The sequence below is a fragment of the Rhipicephalus microplus genome, chromosome 5 (assembly GCF_043290135.1).
Source record: "Rhipicephalus microplus isolate Deutch F79 chromosome 5, USDA_Rmic, whole genome shotgun sequence".
Lineage (NCBI taxonomy): Eukaryota > Metazoa > Arthropoda > Arachnida > Ixodida > Ixodidae > Rhipicephalus > Rhipicephalus microplus.
In genome coordinates this window covers 102,932,860-102,953,495 of record NC_134704.1, presented here as the reverse complement: position 1 = coordinate 102,953,495, position 20,636 = coordinate 102,932,860, and the positions used below count along the sequence as shown (strand labels likewise).

At 44.2% G+C, this 20,636-nt stretch overlaps 1 protein-coding gene across 1 annotated transcript in view; it reads right to left on the bottom strand.

Moving 5' to 3' along the window:
- LOC119173771 (ATP-binding cassette sub-family C member 4) overlaps positions 1-20,636 on the bottom strand; it is a 124,246-nt gene that overhangs the window by 33,059 nt on the left and 70,551 nt on the right. Inside the window, exons 13-16 of the mRNA XM_075895835.1 lie at positions 13,800-13,893; positions 10,207-10,412; positions 5,998-6,174; positions 4,583-4,750 (exon numbers count right to left, since the gene is read on the bottom strand). Coding sequence (XP_075751950.1) covers positions 4,583-4,750; positions 5,998-6,174; positions 10,207-10,412; positions 13,800-13,893 — 645 coding nt within the window. The remainder of the gene's footprint in view (positions 1-4,582; positions 4,751-5,997; positions 6,175-10,206; positions 10,413-13,799; positions 13,894-20,636) is intronic.

Genomic DNA, 20,636 nt, shown 5'->3' with positions numbered 1-20,636 from the left:
ACGGTCAAGGTTTCTCTTCGTACTTTCCCAGTATCGCTGGTAGGCTTCCGAAGTTTTTCGTTTTTCGCACAATTGCAGGCGGTATGCAATGCAAAGTTCTTGATCAGCAAGAAGCACTGGTACCTTTCCGAAAGCTGCAAAATATGGGCTACAGCCGGTGCTCGCAGTGTGCGACCGATTGTGATGAGCGACAGCTGCCTCCAAACTGCACTTCCATCCACCCTGAAAACCTGGATTCATTGAAATGAACTGCTTCAAATCCCGAATGATTCTTTCAGCCATGCTATTTTCTGCAGGATGGTACGGAGCGCAGCGTCGCAATACAACTCCTCGTTCATTCACCCAATCTTGCAAACGCTGACTGAGAAACGCTGGCCCATTGTCTGATATTACTATTTTCGTATTCTTGAACATCTCTCGACTCAAAAGAGCAATCACACTATTTGCGTCTTCCCTTCCCGGCCGTGCAGCCACTATTCTTGTGCACTGGTCTATTGCCACTAGGAAAGACTGCGTTCTTCTTACTCCTGTAGCCTTCTTCTTGAGCTCTGCGAAATCCAGATGAATGACTTCAAATGGTACGTCGGAATGTTGAGGCAAAACCATCTCGTCTGTTCTCTGAAGGTACCTGGCTTTGTGAACTTGACATTGATGACAAGACTGAGCATACCGTTGAACGTCCTCTCTCATGTGTTTCCACGGGAAACGCTGACGAATCTTGTGATATGTCCTCCAAAAGCCATCATGTCCACCTGAGTGTGGGGAGTCGTGATAGAGCTCCAAAATTCGAGGCACCATTGTTTCTGGGACGGTGAACTTTCCGTTATGGAACTTAAGTTCTTCAGTTCCCTCGAACAACAACGTTGCGTTAACATTTTTATGATCAGGAATTACCGCAAGTCTTGAAAGCGCATCTGCGTCCTTGAGGTGTTCTCCAGGCCTGTGGTGGACCATGAAAGTAAACTGCTGGAGATCACTCACCCACCTAGCAATTTTTCCTCGAGGCTCGGCGAGGTTAAGGATGTACGTTAAGGCTTGGTGATCCGTAAAGAGCTTGAAGCTCCTGCCATCCAGGTAAGGTCTAAAATAGCGTACGGCCATCAAGACTGCCAAGGCTTCCTTCTCTGTAGTCGTGTAGTTCAGCTGAGTTTTCGAAAAGGTGTACGAATAGTACCCGACGACCCTCTGTTGACGGCTCCGTGGAGAGTCAGTATCTCTCTGGTAAAGCACTGCGCCTGTGCCATAATAAGAAGCATCGGTGTTCAGTTCAAAGGGCAACTTGAAGTCTGGAAGAGTCAGGCACCGGATCCAATGAAATAATGGTCACAAGGCTGTGATAAACATATTCACACTCTGCTGTCCACTGAAATGGCACATTCTTCTTAGTCATTTCTGTGAGGCATTTGGTTTTGGTCGCATAATCTCTAATGAATGGCCGGAAATGCCCTGCAAAACCCAGAAATACCCGCAAAGAGTGCAAGTCATATGGCTTCTGCATTTTTGCGATTCGTTTGACTGATTCCTGTTTTGTTGTCTTGGTTTGGCCGTCAAATACTCTTCCAAGAAACACAACTTTACTTTGGAAAAACTCACTCTTCTTGGCATTAATTTTCGGCTCGGCGTCACAAAGTGCTTGAAGTACACTGGCCAGATGGTTTGAGTGTCCTTCCTTGTTGCGGGAGTATACTATTATATCGTCTATGTAGACGTTACAAAACTTCCCGATAAACGGACGCAAGACGTCGTTCATCATTTTCTGGAACCAAGCGGGTGAGTTGTTCCATCCAAATGGAAGTCGGTTATACACGTAGATGTCAAAGGGCGTGATGAAGGCAGAATATTTCTTGCACTTTTCAGAAATCGGAACTTGCCAAAATCCTTAATATAGGTCAATGCGCGAGAAAACTCTGCAGCTACCCGTGTCATCTAAGATAGAGTCTATACGCGGCATAGGAAACAGAAAAAGCTCAGTCTGCTTATTAATTTGTCTGTAGTCCGTGCCGAGCCGAAGACTTGCATCTTCTTTTGGTGCAATGGTGATGGGTGAAGCGAACGTAGACGTAGATGGACGAAGAATCTGCGCATCCAACATCTTTTGAATCTCGTTCTGAAGCCACACTTTTTTCTCTCGTGACATATTATAGGGCTTTTTTCTCGCCACCGTCACATCACTGAGCTGGAATGGAACCTCAAACTTTGTAGTTGCTGTAGGATATCCTTTCAGGCACAGCGATTCCGGGTAAAGCGTCCTAACATCTTCACCTGACGATGGTTCCCGCGGAGTCCTTGAAGGCGAAACTGCAGCGCTGATAGCGCGACGCTTTTCTTCTGTGGTAATTTAGCCTGTCCAGTAGATATTAAGGCGAAGTGCACTGATGACTGGACGTGAAAGCAGTAGTTCATACGGAACTCCGTCGAGTACCAGTGCTTGCGCAGTGATAGTGTTGCCGAGGCATGATATCGTTATACAAGTCCACTTATCGTGAAAATCTCGTCTTCCATCGTATCCTTGTACTTCTACTGGTCTTCCCTCTTTTACTTTCGCCCTCTCAACAATATTTGCGTTAATAACCATGACCCTTGCTCTGCTGTCAACTAACGCACTCCGTTCCTTTCCATCCACAAAAACGAATATGTACAATAGACTTGTATGAGACAAAGAAACAGCTTCTCTTGATGTCATCGGGTGGAAGCCGAGACCCTCTCTATTTAGTTTTTTGTTACGTCATCTAGCTCTTCGCCAGGTCTCAGCCTCCCGGGGCGGTCAAAAAGGATATGGTTGTTGCAGTAGGTCTCCAGCTTGCAAGCGGGCGTCGTTCCTCAGCTCGTGTGGCCCCGGTATTTCTTGCAGCAGGTGTCATGAGTTGACGCTGGGTTCCTAGGTCCTGGAGGTAGAGGTTTCGCATTCCCTGCAGAAGTTCTTCGACCGTCTTGGGTTCTCGCATTTGTAGTTGCTTCTGGAGGTCCAGACTTAAACCATGAATGATAAGCGGAACCACAGACGTCTCAGACAAAGATGAGTCCGCCAGCTGTAGCAAGCGCCTTTTCTCATAAAAAATAGCTGAGTGCAGATTGAGACCTGTATTTGAACGTGATTGCTTCGTCCCATAGCAATACCTTGTTCTCGCTGAAGAAGCTCAGAAAGCTTGCTTTCCACTCTATCCATGGTTTGTGTCTGTGAGCGTTGAGACGCCGTTCGTACCAACTCTTTGCTACGCCCGATAGAAATAGTCGCATATTTTTCACTTTATCTTCGTCGCTGTGCCAGTAGTTCTCATTGCATGCATACTCGTAAAACGTGAGCCAGGACTCGGGACTACTAGACTCTCCGTCAAACATGTCTGGCTTCACGTGTTCGCGACTCGGTCTGCTTAATCTTTCCGTCGCGTTTACAAGCAAGCGCATTAAATCATTTTCCTGCCTATTCTGTTCTTGGTGCAGTTCAAGAAACTTGTTGATTAGCTCGACGGAACTCTCAGGTGAAGCAGCAGTAGCAGGCTTCACGTCGTTTCTTACTGGAGTCAGCACGAAATTCTCATAGTCGTGAAGTTTCATGTTGATCCTCACCGTTCTTTTAGCAAGTAAATGGTCTGGAGTGAGCTTCATTTTAGTGTTTATATAGGAAACAAATGCGTCAGTGCTCACTGCTTCCGGAAGAGCTAGTTCCTCTTCATCTTGAGGCGTTGCGGTCAAGATCCGGATGCCATCGCGTTAATTTGCTCCAATGGTGAAAAGTCCACCCACATCTTGAATGTCTGCACAGAAAGTATACGCGGCTGCGCCAATTTGTAATATTACACAGTATTAGGCTGGGGTGTCAGCCATCTTCTTTATTTCTAACCTCTTCTTCCTCCTACTCTCCCTCCAACCCTGCCGAACGTCCACGTACAAATCTTGCAAAATATTATCTGTGCCTTCCAAATTGCCAGCTATTTTAACACTATACTAATAGTTTGGGTCATTACAAAACTAATAACGAAGGTTCATAACGCAAGCTCACAGAGTTATATGTGTAAATTGCTCGAGTGTAGCGAATGAGAGAAGTCGGGCTATTTAAAGGGACAATAAGGCACTTTTTTTTAAACTAGCTTGTAATGTGAAACGTAATTTCATGTGACAAACTTGAAGATCAAGACAAAGATCAAGTTGTGGGCGTTCCCCGAATGAAAGTTTGCTCACTTATAGCCCCGTTGTTCAATCGAACATCGCGAAAAAAAGCTTTGAGTGGCATGTTGTAAAAAGTCGCAAATAACAAGTTCACAATTAATTTGAGAATGAAAAACCACTTCAGTGTCCCTGTAATATTCTTTCGAAAAATAAGAGAGTCATTCAACGAGATCTTAAATTGGTATACGGAATATCTTGAAAGCGATAGCTGAGTATAAGGTCCATTTGGTGCCAAAAATCTTTTTTTGCGGGTTTGTGTGAGCTCTGGTGAAAACTCTCGAACACTTTCTTATCAGCTTTTCTCGTGTAGGGACATTTTTTGTTTAAATATTGGTTACAAGCAGGGTCGCAAGAGTGTTCCTTCTATTCAGCTTTCCTTACCATTATTAGCACCCTTAATTAGCCGCCTCCTCACCTTGTTACCCAGGATTCCATCGTGTCCCAGTACTCGCCGCATGATTTCTTTCGTCACACGAGCATCCTGAGAGCTGGTCGGATCGTCCAACAGATAAATGTCGCTGCGCGAGTAGACAGCACGCGCTAGTGCCACCCGCTGCTTCTGGCCACCGCTCAACATTTCGCCCTGCATTTTAACGCGATAGCATTAGAGAGCTCATGCCGCAGAAAAGCCGCCGCCGGCGTCGGCCCCGTTGATTGTGAGCGAAAAGTCGTCTGTGCGTCGGTGACCGAAAAATCAAGTTACCGAGATAGCCTCGGGAGGCCGCTATTCGTCCACGCGTGCACGCACCACACTGAAAAAGCCGCGCGCTCGAAGAAAAAAAAATTGCTCAAGGTCACGAGGCGCGGTAGTTTCTTTGCCCTGCCACTCCTCCCTGCTTAACTTCCAGCGCTTTCATCGGGACGAGAGAAGAGATAATGCAATTACAGCATGCGATAAATTTTTGTAACTCCACTCACACTGGACAGACTCTTAAAATTTCTACGGCATTGCATTCATGAGGCAATAAGCTCTTCTGGTGAATTCCCTCCATGGTTACTTGAAAAAGTGTTTCACGGCCTCTTTAACGCATTTTGTTCGACAGGTGTTACGACGAAAACGACTCCAATTGGCGATAATAGCGCGCGCTGCTCCAATTTACTGTGTGCGTAATTGTGTGCGTGCGTGTGTATGTAAAAACATATTAATAAGTATGCTTTTAGCAGTTGAAGGGTGCACTAGGGGCCGGATTTCGCTATCGCGTTCAAATCTTAAAGGTGAGGCTTAAGGGTCCCCAAAATTTTGTAGTCGTAGAAGCTATTTATATTGAAGTGATAATTAAAGCGTGAGGATGACATGATGGTCTCGCTATTGTGCTGATAAACCCTACCTAATCAGTCATGTGAGTGGAATAAAAACACATCACGTAACAGCAGGAATGAAAAATACAGATAAGAAATTCCATTGTTTATTTGTTTTTAAGACACTATTATTTGTAGTTAGTGTTCACTAAAACTCGTATATTGGCATCTATGTCACATGCACCACCCCCAAGTCCAAATATCAAGAGCCCGAAAAAGCATAAACGTTTCTAACATTCCGAAATATTTGCGGCCACGTCACAAGCACCACCCATATGCTAAAACCAAAAATACATATTGTTTTCAACACTTTCATTGCTAGTTCGAACTTAGCGAGCTCTTCAAGAAAGTTTTTGATGTATGCACGGGACAATGTCTGATTTAACCTTTACCCAAACGCTTCAGCACTTGTGTCTATAGTTAGCTGGAATAGCATTATCGACAAGTCGCACTCTGAGACTATACCACATTTTGTTGCAAAAACTGTTATTTTCAAAGTAACACGGTCAGCAGACTTCCAGAAAATCTCACCTTGTCGCCAGCTTCAGTGAAGTCACCCGCCGCCATCCTGCTAATGTCGCGCGAGAGTTGACAAGCTTCTACAACTTTGCCATAGTACAGCTGATCAAACTTCCTACCGAATGTTATGTTGTCTCGTAGGCTCATGTTTAGTATTTGAGGCGCTTGAGATACAATAGCGATTGAGCCCTGCAAAAAAAGGTGGGGGGGGGGGGCACTCAGCTCAATAATTCACAATACTCCTTTCATAATTGATCAATCTTATGCACGATAGGCGTTTGTTTTGAACAAAGATCAACCGGTAATGTGGCTAGCGGCCATACGAAATGGTCGCAGGCTGTCAGAACAACGGTTTTTTGTTTATATCATCCATGAGAACCTGCATTTATCACTGTACACAGCGCATAAACGCACCTGCTCAAGAACCCAGACATTTTATTTATTTCTTCTTTTAGGAGCTAGAGCCCTGTCCGGCGGCCGCAGGTGTGTGTTGCCAGGCGTAACTTCTCGGGTCGCCGCTCAAGGTCGCTGCTCCAGTAGCCTCTCCGGTAATTTCAACAATGGTCACTAGATGCCCCGCCACCACCCAAGGCATCGGCTTTCGACGGCCCGCGCGATCGCCTCCTCATGACTACGTCCACTTCGCTCTCGTCTGATCGTAGGCACGGCAACACGTGAGAAGTTATGACGATGAGTGTTACGCGTGGGTACTGATATCCTCCCAAGCCCATCTCACCTGCCTGCTGTCAACCACATTCAAGAACGCCTGATAGCTCCACGTTTGCCATTTATGAGTGTTCGGCATTTGACTCATGGCAGCAGCCAGTGTAACACTAAGGGACAGGTGGTAAACGTGCCAATCGACGTGGCCAACACTGTGCAGTGGCGGGTGTGGAACGTGATCTACGACGCTGCCTTCGACGTACACACCATGCGCCGGCTCATTCACAAGCCTTCCTACAGAAATGGTGTCGACAAGAAACGCCCCGACCACTTCCGAGCAAGCTTCTCTAGAATAATTCACTTTGTTTATATAACGGTGATTTTTTATCACTATTTCAACTTGCACCATGGGAATGCTTGAGTGTGCGCGTGAGCGTATAACAAAACCCTGAGCGTCGATAACAAGCCCATCGATGAGGGCCACATTTTTATGTACTGTGGTCAAATATTAAACGCGAAGCATTTCTTAGCGAACTTTGGTGACTTCGAGCGTATCTTTCTTTCTATTTACGCGTTTACGTTTAGGGGCTCTCATGGTCACCCTTTAAGTTGGCGTGAACCAAAATTAGCATGGGAGGTTAAGATATGGTTTGACGAATATGACGCACTGGTCAAAACATAAAAAAATGGCAGCATATCCACGGAGTGAATGATGGAGAGTGGGGCGAAGCATTCGTCCATCCATACATCCGTTTGTGTGACCGTCCTTGCGTCTGTTCGTGCGCCCATCCCTGCGTTCGTTCATGCATCCGCCCCTGCGTCCGTTCATGCATCCATCCATGCATATGTCTGTGTGTCCGTTAGTCCATCTATTCAACACTCCAAGTCCCACCATCTCACATCTTTTTATCATATATTCCCCATATACAAGCACCGCCATTCAGTGGACATTCCAAGGACTAAACGAGAGGTGGCACACGCACACTTTCTTACGGCTTGCGCTTCGGGTCTACTTCCCACCTTCAACCACCTTGAGTTCATGGTATATACTAGTTCACTGTATTCATGGCACTGCGGCCCAATGCTCGCTAAACCTTTCTAAAACCAAGGAGGTTACGCCCAGCGAGTATAACGTAGCAACCTTTTCCTATCAGATAGTGCTCAATGTACATGCCAGTGACCGCTAATGTGAAATGAGAGACAGGAGGATTCAGCTTTTACTTTCTTACGGCTTGCGCTTCGTATTTACTTCCAACCTTTAACTATCTCGAGTTCATGATATATACTAGTTCATTGTATTCATGGCACTGCTGCTCAACGCTCGCTAAACATTTCTAAAACTAAGGAGGTTACACCCAGCGAGTATAATTTAGCAATCCTTTCTTGTCCGATAGTGCTCAATGTACATGCCATTGGCTGCTAATGGGGATCGCAGCGTGCGCGTTGACTAAAAGCCGAATGCTTCTGTCTCTCATTCCCCATTAGCAGCCATTGGCATGTACATCGAGCACTATTTTTTATTGTTAAACAACGCACAGAAGAAATCTCGCACCGGCACCACCTTGGAGGTCAAATGTTATACCTATTTCAGGTATATGCCACTGGTGGTTACGTACTACGAGGGACGCACAAGCCACGCCATAAGGAGCTTCGCCCCTAATAATGTCACAATCCTGCTGCGTACGTCATCAAACACTTCTCGCCAGGCAGTGGCACATACCGACAGGTGGGTATGTGCCGCTGGTGTGCCGGTATGTGACACAGGTTATTGCCACTTAGTATCTTCCCAGGAACAACGAGAACACACATGGGCAATTTTAACGCATGAGCATTAAGAAATACCCGACATCGATAGCGCCAACCCGAAGAATGCAAAAAATAAATGTCAGAGTCCCAGCAGGAATCAAGCCCAAGCCTTCTGTGTGGCAATGAAATATTTTACCACATAGCTATGCCAGGTCTCGGAACTACTTTTTAAATAGACGCTGATCTTCGTGAAACGTCACTAGTGGTTGCGGTGCTGCCCACCCAATTTTATAAACATAACATATGTACGCCGTTGATACAGCCATCACATCGGGTTAGCGTCAATTGTGGATAGTTGACATGCACTGAAGTTGATTTATGTAGCAGTGACGAGGGCCAGTATCCTCACGAGCATCAGTGGTCATATCAGCTTCTAATGTTGCTAATATGCATGTTACAATTGACATCGTTGCGCAAGTGCAAACAACTGGTTGTGTAAACATCTACAACTCTTTAACATATGTCTGTTCATGCGACATTTGTACATATTTTTAGCGCCATTTCAAGGCGTGTCACTCAATGAAAAAAATACAACGCGGTCAATTCCCTCCGCATGCTTCGCATAACGTTGATTCTCAGGTACGTGGAATCTGCCAAAATTTTTCGAAACAAAATTTTCACACATCGGAAACATCCTATTTTCTTTCGACCCTACTGCCGAATCTTCAAAGTCCCGGTATTGTTCACATCTTTTCACTCTGAACAACATCGGCGGAACTATCTGAAGCCGTTATAGTCATAGAAATGCTACGCAAAAGTAGAGTCAATTTCTACAAACCATGTGGGTCTCGCGTGAATGTTATTTTCACAGTCAACTGCAATGGCCCAACAAATAGTCCCGTCTTTTTGTTATAAAACGCGAATATTCTTCAGAGATAAACTAGTTTTTCAGGACAATGTTTCCATGGCGGCGAAACTACGATGCTCACCCATGCATTTATTAAAGACGATAGTGCCACCGTGGTGGTCCATATAGCTCTTAAGGCGCTCGGCTGCTGACCTGCAAGTCGCGGGATCGACTCCCGGCTGCGGCAGCTGCATTTCCGATGGAGGCGAAAATGTTTGAGGCCCCTGTATTTGAGTTTAGGTGCACATCAAAAAACACCAGGTGGTCGAAATTTCCGGAGCCCTCCATTACGGCGCCTCTAATATTCATATCGTGACTTTGAGAAGTTACACTCCAGATATTGTTGTCATTGATGTTTCTTATTTCTTACCTCAGACGACTCGAAGAAAAAAATTATCTTCTTTTTACTTCGCAGTGGATGTTATATTCCTTCCCCACCAATATCCGAAAACTCTCTGCACCTAACAAAGTTTCACACTGCCCCATGTATCCGGTATTCGCACACTTTTCATCCAAGTACGATGTCCTGTGACGAGTTAATCACGCGCCGTTAAGCCATGTGACGTCACACTTGTGGCATGAAGGCTTTATAACATCGTCGCAAGTTTTTAAATGTTACAGTGACGTAATATGACGACGTCATCGTGGGGGGATGAATTCTTGTATTATTCGTCCAAGACTCCACTGGACGCCCACAGTCAAGTTTCGCGTTTGGTCAGGCTTGACTGTCACCTCAATAACTTTACTTTCTTTATTACTAATCTGTCGTGTGGTTACACCGCTTGGATACTGAGCGTGAATTTGCCAGTTCGTGAGCCGATGTCAACTACCATGCCATAGGCTCAACGCTACAGCGTTCAATCATGCACTGATGGTACAACAGCACCAATATCGCACACACTTACATTGATGGAGATAGAGCCGCTAAGATGCCTCATCTCACCGACGATGGCCGACAGGAGAGATGACTTGCCGCTGCCCACTGTGCCCACGACGCCAACAAGCGAGCCACTCTCAACCAACAAGTTCACACCGTCCAAGGCAGGACTGTCCACAATGTCATTCCTTTTGCACCAAGCGAAAGAGCAGTCTTTCAATGCAACCTCGCCCACTGCATAGTGATTGTATGCGTTTTTGGAAGATGTTCTTTTAACGCTTTCATGCACATAAATCTATTTTCGGTGAGAAACCAAGTTTTATTAAAAAATAGGCGTAATATATGGCAAAAAAACGATCTTTTCGCAATAAACAAAAGAGCGCAATTTTGTTGAAAAGATATGAAGTGGTCAACTGACGTAGACACCATGTAATAGGAGTCAACTGCTCACTTTCGATGCAAGTAAAGCTCGTTATTTCTGTAGCCCTTAAGCTTAGCTACTCATACAATATGCTTTTTTGCACTATCAACATAGTAGGAACAGCACATACGTGTGGTATATTCATAAATATAAATCGGGTCCACCTTCTAGCGCACCTTGCGGACGACGGCAGCCCAACGCAATCAAACTTAAGATGTCACATTGAAGTCCCAAACAAAATAGCGTCATCTCTGTAAAATTGCCGAAAGCAATGAAATATTGCGCCATTTTGAATTCAGCCCACGGGGCTCACGTGTACCAAAAAAAAATGAAAAGAAAGTAGACCCCTGAGGTGAGCACCATGCTGGTATCTTTTTGTTCCATTTTTATTCATATTAATTTTTTCGTCATATAATTTATTAGAAATATTTTGTCACGTCGAACAGCTTCTTCAGCATGCACTACACACCGGCTCACTTCATTATCAGTTCTGTGATCGAATGCATAAAAATCATCGACAAACTAAAGTTATTCTCCCTTAATATCTATTCTTTTTTTTTACATACGACTGAAATGTTCCGTTGATGTACATAAAAGTTTATGAATGGACTGTTTTCGGCGCCACGTTTTGTGCCACCATACTTATGTTTGTTTTAAAGCTTTACATTAACACATGCCACAATCTTCAACGAATGTTACGAGGCATCAGACGCCAACGTAAAAGCTTCATTCCATTATTAGCGCTCTTTCTATCACTGCCGTTAGACAGTTCACCACTGTTGGCCATTTGTGGGAAAACTTCTGCGCATGAGGAGTAATGGCGCTGGTGGCACCCTCTACAGTTGTTTTATTAGTTTGGGTTAGAAAACATGAGCCTGGCCTGTCGCCTGTCGAACACTCGTGTGCCGTGGTCGAGGGGCCTTGTTTTCGCAGCTTGTGGAACAAACATTGTCGAATCTATCTGTGTAGTGGCACTGCCGCACAACAAAGTCTCCGCGGCCCTAACGGAACGCAAAATACTGCCTTTGGCGCGCGGTGATGCTTTCTAAGTATGTGCGCTAAGCGTGATTGAGATAGGAGCACGGAGAATTTATTACAAAGATGCTGACAGCTGCATCCACAGCCGCTTTATGTTTGAGGGGAAAGTTTTGTTATATATGAAGTACATTCCCGGCGGCGGTGGTAGCATTTCGATGAAGGCGAAATGCTCGAGACTTGTATACTGTGCAATACCAGTGCACGTTGAAGAACTTCAAATGGTCCAAATTTTCGGAGTATTTTTGCTACGGTGTCTCTCCAATTTACATTGTTGTTTCGAGAAGTAAACCCACCGCATTGTAATTGTCATGTGAGGAAAGAGTAACGCTGCCCCGCCGTGGTGGTCTAGTGGCTAAGGTACTCGGCTGCTGACCCGCCGGTCGCGGGATCAAATTCAGGCTGCGGCGCCTGCACTTTTGTTTGAGGCGAAAATGCTGTAGGCCCGTGTACTCAGATTTGAGTGCACGTTATAGTCATATAGTTGTTTTGAGATGTTAAACCCCACAAATCAATCAATCAATCAATCAATCAAGAAAGAGTAATGTTGCGTATTAGAAAATTGCATACAATACATTTACACTCGCGAACGCATAGACGCACATTCCTTTACATTGTCAATTCATCTTTTGGTGATCTGAAGGAGAGACGCCTATGTAAAAAAATATTGTGCACAGCAACACAGTCGCATTGCGCTCCAACGATGCGACCCGTTCGTAGTAACGACGAACCCTGACGTTGTCATAGAAACACCGGTATTCATACACGTTTTGATTGATTGATACGTGGAGTTTTACGTCCCAAAACCACCATATGATCATGAGAGACGCCGTAGTGGAAGGCTCCGGAAATTTCGACCATCCGAGGTTCTTTAACGTGCACTCAAAACTGAGCACACCGGCCTACAGCATTTCATACACGGTGCGCACAACACTTTTGCCAAACCTAGCTTGTCGTCACGCGTTTGAAGGTACAACTTCAAGTGTCTAACAAAGCGTTCTACTTTGATGGAACAGGCGCCATGAGCTTCACGAACAGTCGAGGTAGCGTAGTGGAGGCAGGACCACACTCGGTGCTTACTCTGGCTGGAACGCGAAAAATCCTCGCTTGATCTCATTTCTACAAACTTAAACGAAATATCTTGATCCTCTAGCAAGCATTTTCAATAATGGGCACCTGCTATTAGCACTAAAGTAACAAAACAAGTAAATGTGAACCACTGAACATAGCCTTGTGCATGTTAGTTGGCGAATACGTTTCCAACGAAAAGCACGACTGAAGCTTTCCTGTTTACACGACAGGTAACTCTCTTTTTTTCCGCATATGATCAATTGCGAATCAACGCGCACCAAACAAAACTCAGCGCTCCAAAGCAGAAATTCAAGACACCATATAAGAATAACGCAGGAAAGCCTAAACCCATCAAATAAAACAAATTTGGTGATCAACTTTTTATACGTGTAAAAGCTGTAAGGCAGCAGGAACATTCGAAAAGAACTGAGAACTTTCAAAAGTGGACGTTGCTCAAATAATTGCCCTTGCGTGCAGCTAAATCCACGTTGTTTTAATTGACTGCTATATCACTTAGACGAAAGTTTTATACTTCTATCGGTATATATTAGTGCGATTGAAATAAATATGTGAAAACCGAGATTGAGCATACCGGATACCTCCTATGCTGGACATTACTTTCATATAATTTTGTGTTCAGGGTCGCCGTTTTCGTCTGGAGGAGTTGTGATGCTTTAGAGTAAATTTGCACCTCGACGAGGTTTAGTGCAATTTAGATGAACACAGGAGACACACAGAACACAGATGAACGCTAACTTTCAACTAAGTTTATTTGCACTTAATACGAGTATGTACCGACTCACCCGAGTCAAAGTGCCATTATATTTTCGCGAACTCCTGACCAACTATGATGTAATCATTTAAGATTATTCTATCTGCCGACTTGTTGAACTTTATGGATTCAGCATCGTTGCTTCCATGTGTATAATAGTTTAACTGAGCTGTTAAACATCACGTATTACAAAGAACGCTACTGATCACCTTAAAATATTGATAAAATGTCCAATAGCACTGTTGACTGCGCAACACATCAAAGCAATGCTATTTTTCATGATTTCGCCATCATATAGAATAAAACAGTGGCGATTTATTACCTGGAATGTTAGGAGCATGTCTACTTTCGGCTTCTTCCTTACTGTACTCTTCCTCTTTGAAAAAATACATCACCCTCTTGCAGCTGCGGTACACCTTAAACATAACAAAGCGAAGTAATTTCAATGACCCTTCACACTAGTAAGCATGGTAATATCGGTTGTAGACCTGTGATAGCCGCACGTGCACATAACTCCTTCGAGGCATAGCGCAGATGATACGACCATTTAAGTCACACACACGCAAAAATATTCTAACTTAAATACGAGTCTATGTCACAATAAAAAAAATGATGATACCACCATGTATATAAACTAAAGAAAGTCCCCTTGAGCTACCATTTCAGCGGTACACTCTTCCGCCGCCTCTACATCGGAATCGCCGGCACACTCCCAGTTGTGAATGTTACCGACATGAGCGCCTATACCAAAGAGAGTACCTGATTAGGTTGTGATCATGATGACTATGATAAGCGGGCTTTAAAGTACCTGTCTCACGGGTTTTCTAAGGCAGACCCTTTTCAGTACTGTTGCAGAGTAAAAAAAAAAACGCATGGCTTTAACTGACTAAACGTCACACAGACTAATGCACAGGGATGGTAAGGCACAAGCTTCCTTCACTTGGTCGTGAAGACTGATGAAAGAGCGAAGCCATCTCCTATAAGAGATCATTTTGTAAAACATTTCGAAGGCAGCACATCAGCTTAAACAAGCTCAAATGTCTGAGTGGTTTCTTCTTGCAATATCATCAAAGATGTCTGTGGGAAGCTTGTGCTTAGTAGCCTGAACATTTATGGCCACATTCCCAACTTGACTTCGTATCCTATATTGTTCACTGCGATGAGTCAATGTATACGTATACCCGTAAAGGATAGGCGAGATGAAATCAATCGTTCCTTAATTTCATTGCGTGTGTTTCAATACTCATGGCAGACGGCTAAATAGAGAGCTAAGTGGATGACAGCCGTCTTAAGTTTCATTACGAATTTTTCCTAGCCAGCTAGACAAACTGCTTCAAGATGGCAGCCTTATAGACAAAAGCAATGCAGGCTACACTACTGTCCAAACAAGACGGCGGCTCAGCCAAGTTCTCGGAATGCTTTGATCTCACTGGTATGGTCGTTTGGTTGCAAGCAGGCGCTTTTGATGCTCCTGTTGTCAGCTACATTCAATTTGTCGTACATTCGTGCGCGAAAAAAAAAAAATCAGACGAATAGCAGTTACGTTCGTTTTTCTTAGCTTTCTCTTATCGACGCAAGCTAGGTGGTGTCACGTCACGTGGACGTCTTTTACACGCATTACATTATTCTGACAACGTGGGCTCGATGCTGTCTTCATTAAGCTGTCAACGTAGACTGTCTCTGATGCTTTCCAGAATTATAACACAGCCATCAATCTAAGGAAGAGTCGGGGGAAATGGGTAGTACTTATAGCCGCTACTCACGTTCGAAAACGGCAGTTCTCCAGCAGACAAAGTTTGCATACCCGCTAGGCGTGACATGGATCCCTTCTTCGTTTTTAGTTGAAGGCGAGTACTGGGGCTTGTTCAATTTCTGCTGACCCACCACCACCGCTACGGTGCCGGTGCTACTGCGTTCGTTGGAACTCGGCTCTAAAAGCTCCTCAATAGAATCCCATGACAGTGGCCCTACGAACTGACAGGCCTAATAGCCAAGAGTCCACTAATTTGGAATCTTTACTGTTTTCTTAATATGTTGATGTGCTATAGGCGCTTGCGCGCTTGTGCGAAGCAAGGTTGTAACAAAACATATACCCATGTTTAAGCATTACGAAAGCTTATTTCAATCACTTGTTCAAGTTGTAAATTCACAACACGTGAAAGAGCATGATATTGTTGGAGAGAAATGTATTCTACACCCGGTTTCTCAAATCATGGCAGGTGTTCCATAAACCACATAAAATTCTTTTCAGGTAGTATATCTTCCCATTCGTGGACTTTTCGGGCATGCCAATGTTGACGTTTCTTCGACAAAGCTAATTTTATGGCTTCAACACGAGGACTTCTTGCGCGAAAATCAGCTGTGTGATTCCCGGTAGTGCGAATAGTTGACGCAATGTTTCGAATTGTGTAGAACGTCGCACAACATTGTCAATGTTCTTTTAATGCTCCCAGATGTTGCTCCACGTTTAACGTTCAATACTGCGCCATTAATTGTAAGGTACCATTCCAATTTCATGCTAAAGCCACCTTGTGAAATGTCGGCAGATGTTGGTCCATATTCGGACACAAGGCTGCCACTAAGTCGCTGAAGCTGTAGATCATCATCATCATGAGCCTGTCTACTCAGGGCAAAGGCCTCTCCCATGATCCGCCAATAAACCCGGTCTTGCGCTCTCCGCTGCTCCGCTATACCAGCGAAACTTTTAATCTCGTTAGCCCACCTAACTTTCTGTCTCCCCTTCGTGCGTTCACCTTCTCTGGAAATCCAGTGAGTTACCATTACTGACCAGCGGTTTTCCTGCCTACGTGCTATGTACACGGCCCATGTTCATTTCTTCTTTATGATTTCAACTACGACGTCGTTGATACCAATTTGTTCCCTGACCCACTCTGCCCTCTTTTGTTCTTTTAAGGTTACACTGATCATTTTACTTTCCATCGCTCGACTTGTCGTCCTCAATTTAAGCTGAACCCTTTTTTGCAAACCTCCATGTCCTGCTCCGTACGTAAATACCGGCTCGATACAGCTGTTGTCTATCTTCTTTTTGATATGTGGGGTTTAACGTCCCAAAACCACTATATGATTATGAGAGACGCCGTAGTGGAGGGCTCCGGAAATTTCGACCACCTGGGGTTCTTTAACGTGCACCCAAATCTGAGCACACGGGCCTACAACATTTCTGCCTCCATCGGAAATGCAGCCGCCGCAGCCGGGATTTGAACCCGCGACCTGCGGGTCAGCAGCCGAGTACCTTAGCCACTAGACCACCACGGCGGGGCCTTCTTTTTGAAGGTTAGTGGCAGATTACCGTTGATGATTGGAGAATGCTTGCCGAATACACCCTTTCCTTACTCTCATGGTTCACTCTCATGGTTTGGCTCCACGGTTACCACCTGTTTTAAGTAGACGTATTTCTTTACGTCTTCCAGCGTCTCTCTACCTAGTGCAAAGTGCTGTTTTCTGCCGAGACTGTTGTACCTTATTTTAGTTTTGTGAATATCTATTTTCAGACCTACTTTTCTGCTTTGCGTGTCCAGTTCAGTAAACATAAGCTGTAATTCATTCCCTGAATTACTCATCGAGACAAGGTCATCAGTGGATCGCAGGTTACTAAGATACACTTTATTAACCATATCCCTCACTATCCTTAATCTAGGGCCCTGAATACCTCCTATAAACACGTGGTGAATAGCATTGGAGAGATTGTGTCTTCCTGCCTTACACACTACTTCATTGAGATTTGGTCGCTTCCTTTATGGAGAACTAAGGTGGCTGAAGATCCGCTGTAAATTTCTTCCTGTGTGTTTATGTAGGGTTCATCGAAGCCTCAATTCCGTTGTGCCTGCATCACTGCTGTTGCCTCAACTGAGTCAAACGCCTTCTCGTAACATATGAAAGCTTTTTATTGGGCAGTTGCATTCCGCGCATTTCTCCATCACCTGATTGATGATATGAATAGAGTCTATTGTGGAGTACCCGTGCGAGATGCCGCTTGGTTCTTTGATTGATTGAACTCTAATGTCTCCTAAATCTATTAGCTAATATTTTTGTATATAGCTTGCGAATAGCGTACAAAATAGCTATTAATGCTTCGTACGTTATCAATCTGGTTGTTTTGGCTTCTGTACAACTCTCTGTAGAACTGCTCCACCACTATCCAATTCATATTGGTTAAGACATTGCTTTCCTTGTCTCCTAATGTATACATCAGATTTTTTTTTTTTTTTGCTAATACAAAAATTTACTTTCGCAGCTTTCGGGCTTCTGCCGCTTTTTACAGCCTGATCGATTCTCTCAATGTTATACCTTTTGTTGTCGGCCACTTTACGCCCATTTATTACATTTGAAAGCTCTACTAGCTCTATTTTGTCGGTTGCGTTTAAGGCTTTCATGGTTTGTCGTCTTTTAATAAGATTTTGTGTTTCCTGAGATAGTTTGCCAGTGTCCTGTCTGGTTAATCTACCTTCGACTTGCATTGTACAGGTTTTAATATTAATTTAAATTTACCGTTCATTGTGTCTACTTTAACGTCATTTACCTCGTTTAGTGCCTCGAATATACTTAAAGAGATACTCTAAATTCCTGTACTTTTAGTCTCACCGCTTTCTCACTATTGGCTTCTAGCGTATCAGTTTATGCCTTTGCTTTTTTTTTATCTAGGTGAATACGAGCTCTTACCAGTCTATGGTCACTGCATCGGATCTTGCCAACTACTTCTACATCTTGTACAATGCGTGGGTGTGCATGCAGAAAGAAGTTCATTTTTAGTTTTACCATTGGGACTTCGCCTCGTCCACTTACGGTTAGCCCGTTTTCTGAAAAAGGTATTCAAGAGTCGTAAACTATTACGTTTTGCGAACTCTACTAACTCCCCTCTGACATTTTTAGAGCTGATGCCATAATCCCCCTCTGCGTGGTCTCTAAACTGTTTCTTGCCTACTTTGTCATTAAAGTCACCCATCAGAATATTATAATGTGGTTTTATTAATTGCTGACTCTAGGTCTTCGTAGAAGTGTTAAACCCAACTATCACCATGGCTTGATGTAGGCGCGTAGGCCTGTACCATCTTCATCATGTGCCTTTTGTTAAACTTCATTACAATACTTGCCGCTCTCTCACTGATGCTATAGTATTCCTCTATATTGCCAGCAATATTGCGTATTAGAACCCCACTCCTAGTTCTCTTTTGTCCGCTAATCCACGGTAGCATAAAACGTGTCCATTCTCGAGCACCGTATAAGCCCCACGCGTCCTCCTAACTTCTCTGAGTCCTATTACATCCTATTTACCACTCTCTAATGCCTCGAATAGCTGAGCGAGACTAGCCTCACTAGATAGCGTTTTAGCGTGAAATGTAGCCTACTTTAGATTCCGATGGTGGCCTCTCTAGACCCAGAGATTCTTAGCACCCTCCGCTACGTCGCAGGTCTGACCACCGCTTTGGACAGTTGCTTCGGAGCCGCTGGGAAGTGAGTGCCAAGAAATAATTTGTACACTCATAAGGGAGGTAGTGGCAAAGTACTGCATTACGGTGGTTAATTCTGCTTCTTTGAGTGAGTGCATTACCGGCAGGTGGTCACCTGTGAGGCCGCACCCCAGACCCTTTTTTAACGATTCCTTCATGGTGCGTTTTGAGTAAACATACCTTAGGGAACGGCCCGGCATCAGCATTCGAACCAAATTTTGTCATTACATGCTTGGCTGCTGCGCTCTCTCTGAGTAGCGGGTTCTGTTCCACTTTTTTTGCACTGTAGATAACCACGTGGCGGCCGATCAGTTTTAACCTTCTCAATACTTGTGGCTCGTCTGGCCTTTGCTTAACTCTTTGAAAATTCATATTTGTTTAAAATAAAAAGCGGCGCGGCTTTGAACTTCTGGCCTTACGAAGTTATGTCGGTTTAGTGCTCTGGATTATTTTCCATCTAATGCATTTATTCTTTCCTAACTTCTTCCTGTCTCGCTTGTTGGCTTCGAAATGCCCGCACTGTCGATGTTTTGCTCATTTTGAGGGTTAGAACTCCTACTCCTACTTTGACGTTTCCTCTTAACTGACGAGTTGAGCGCTCCTATTTTGCGAACTAATCGGCTGCTTCTACGTGATAGTTACGCTGAGTGCATACGTCGCGGGTGATTTCACTGCATGAAAAGTAAATGCTAACAGTTAAGTGCTAACGAATAGACTGGTGCTGCCTTTTAGTCTGTATCGTATTTTGTTGGCGTGTTTGAGTAGTGATCCAATGTCTGATAAATAGATAAAGTAGAAGACAGTAGTTCGCAACTGCGGATATTTCCTACAAAAGTGGTCTTATTTTTCTGGCATGCACAGTTTTAAAACATTTCTCAGCTGTTTGTCTATATGATACATGTCATTGCAGCCCAGCTTGTCGTCCTGAGAACGGATGTGTGCGCGTGTACTGCGTATAGTTAAAACAGATCTTTTGTTAAACTCTTGTTAAATATGTACTAGGATAAATTATGCTCACGAGTTGAATCTCGCACTGTGGTGCCGCAGGTACAAGTGGCGTGTAAAAGTGAAACCGAAGTGAAAAGCGGTGCCTTTGCTCGTGAGCGGCAGTACTACGGTTACCAGCATCGTTAATCGCCACGCGCGCACGTTGTTTTCGCTATTTATGTTGAAGGTACGCTGCCTAAAGCCGTTATTAGCCGTGTTTAGGCCATATTAGAGGGTGATAGTGCTGCCACATTGCAGAAACAATGCGTGCTACCGCGACTAAATCCTAGCACCAGTGTGAACAGGAGAAATTATGGTTTTCAAATTGCGGGAGAAGAGCTTTGGTTTCGAGATTTTTTACGCTGCAATCGGGACTACGAACGGAATGTCACTTTGTGTGAGGCCTAGTAGATCCTCTTGAATACGCCAATTATCTCTGAATGTATCTGATCACACTGAAAAAATGTTCAGTATAAATATGAAAGCGTGCGTAGATGTTTCGTAATATTTTGAATTATCCTCCGCAGAAACCAGCAAACGCAAGATTCTTGATATATATGCTAATTTTGGGGTACGGAATGCAAAAATAAATTTCTATGACAAAGAACATTTTTGCCTAATTTAATCGGTGGTAACTACTTCCCAGTTCACTTACCAAAGCTAAGGTCATGAAAAGAGCTCCGATTTAGTCACGCCAATGTTAC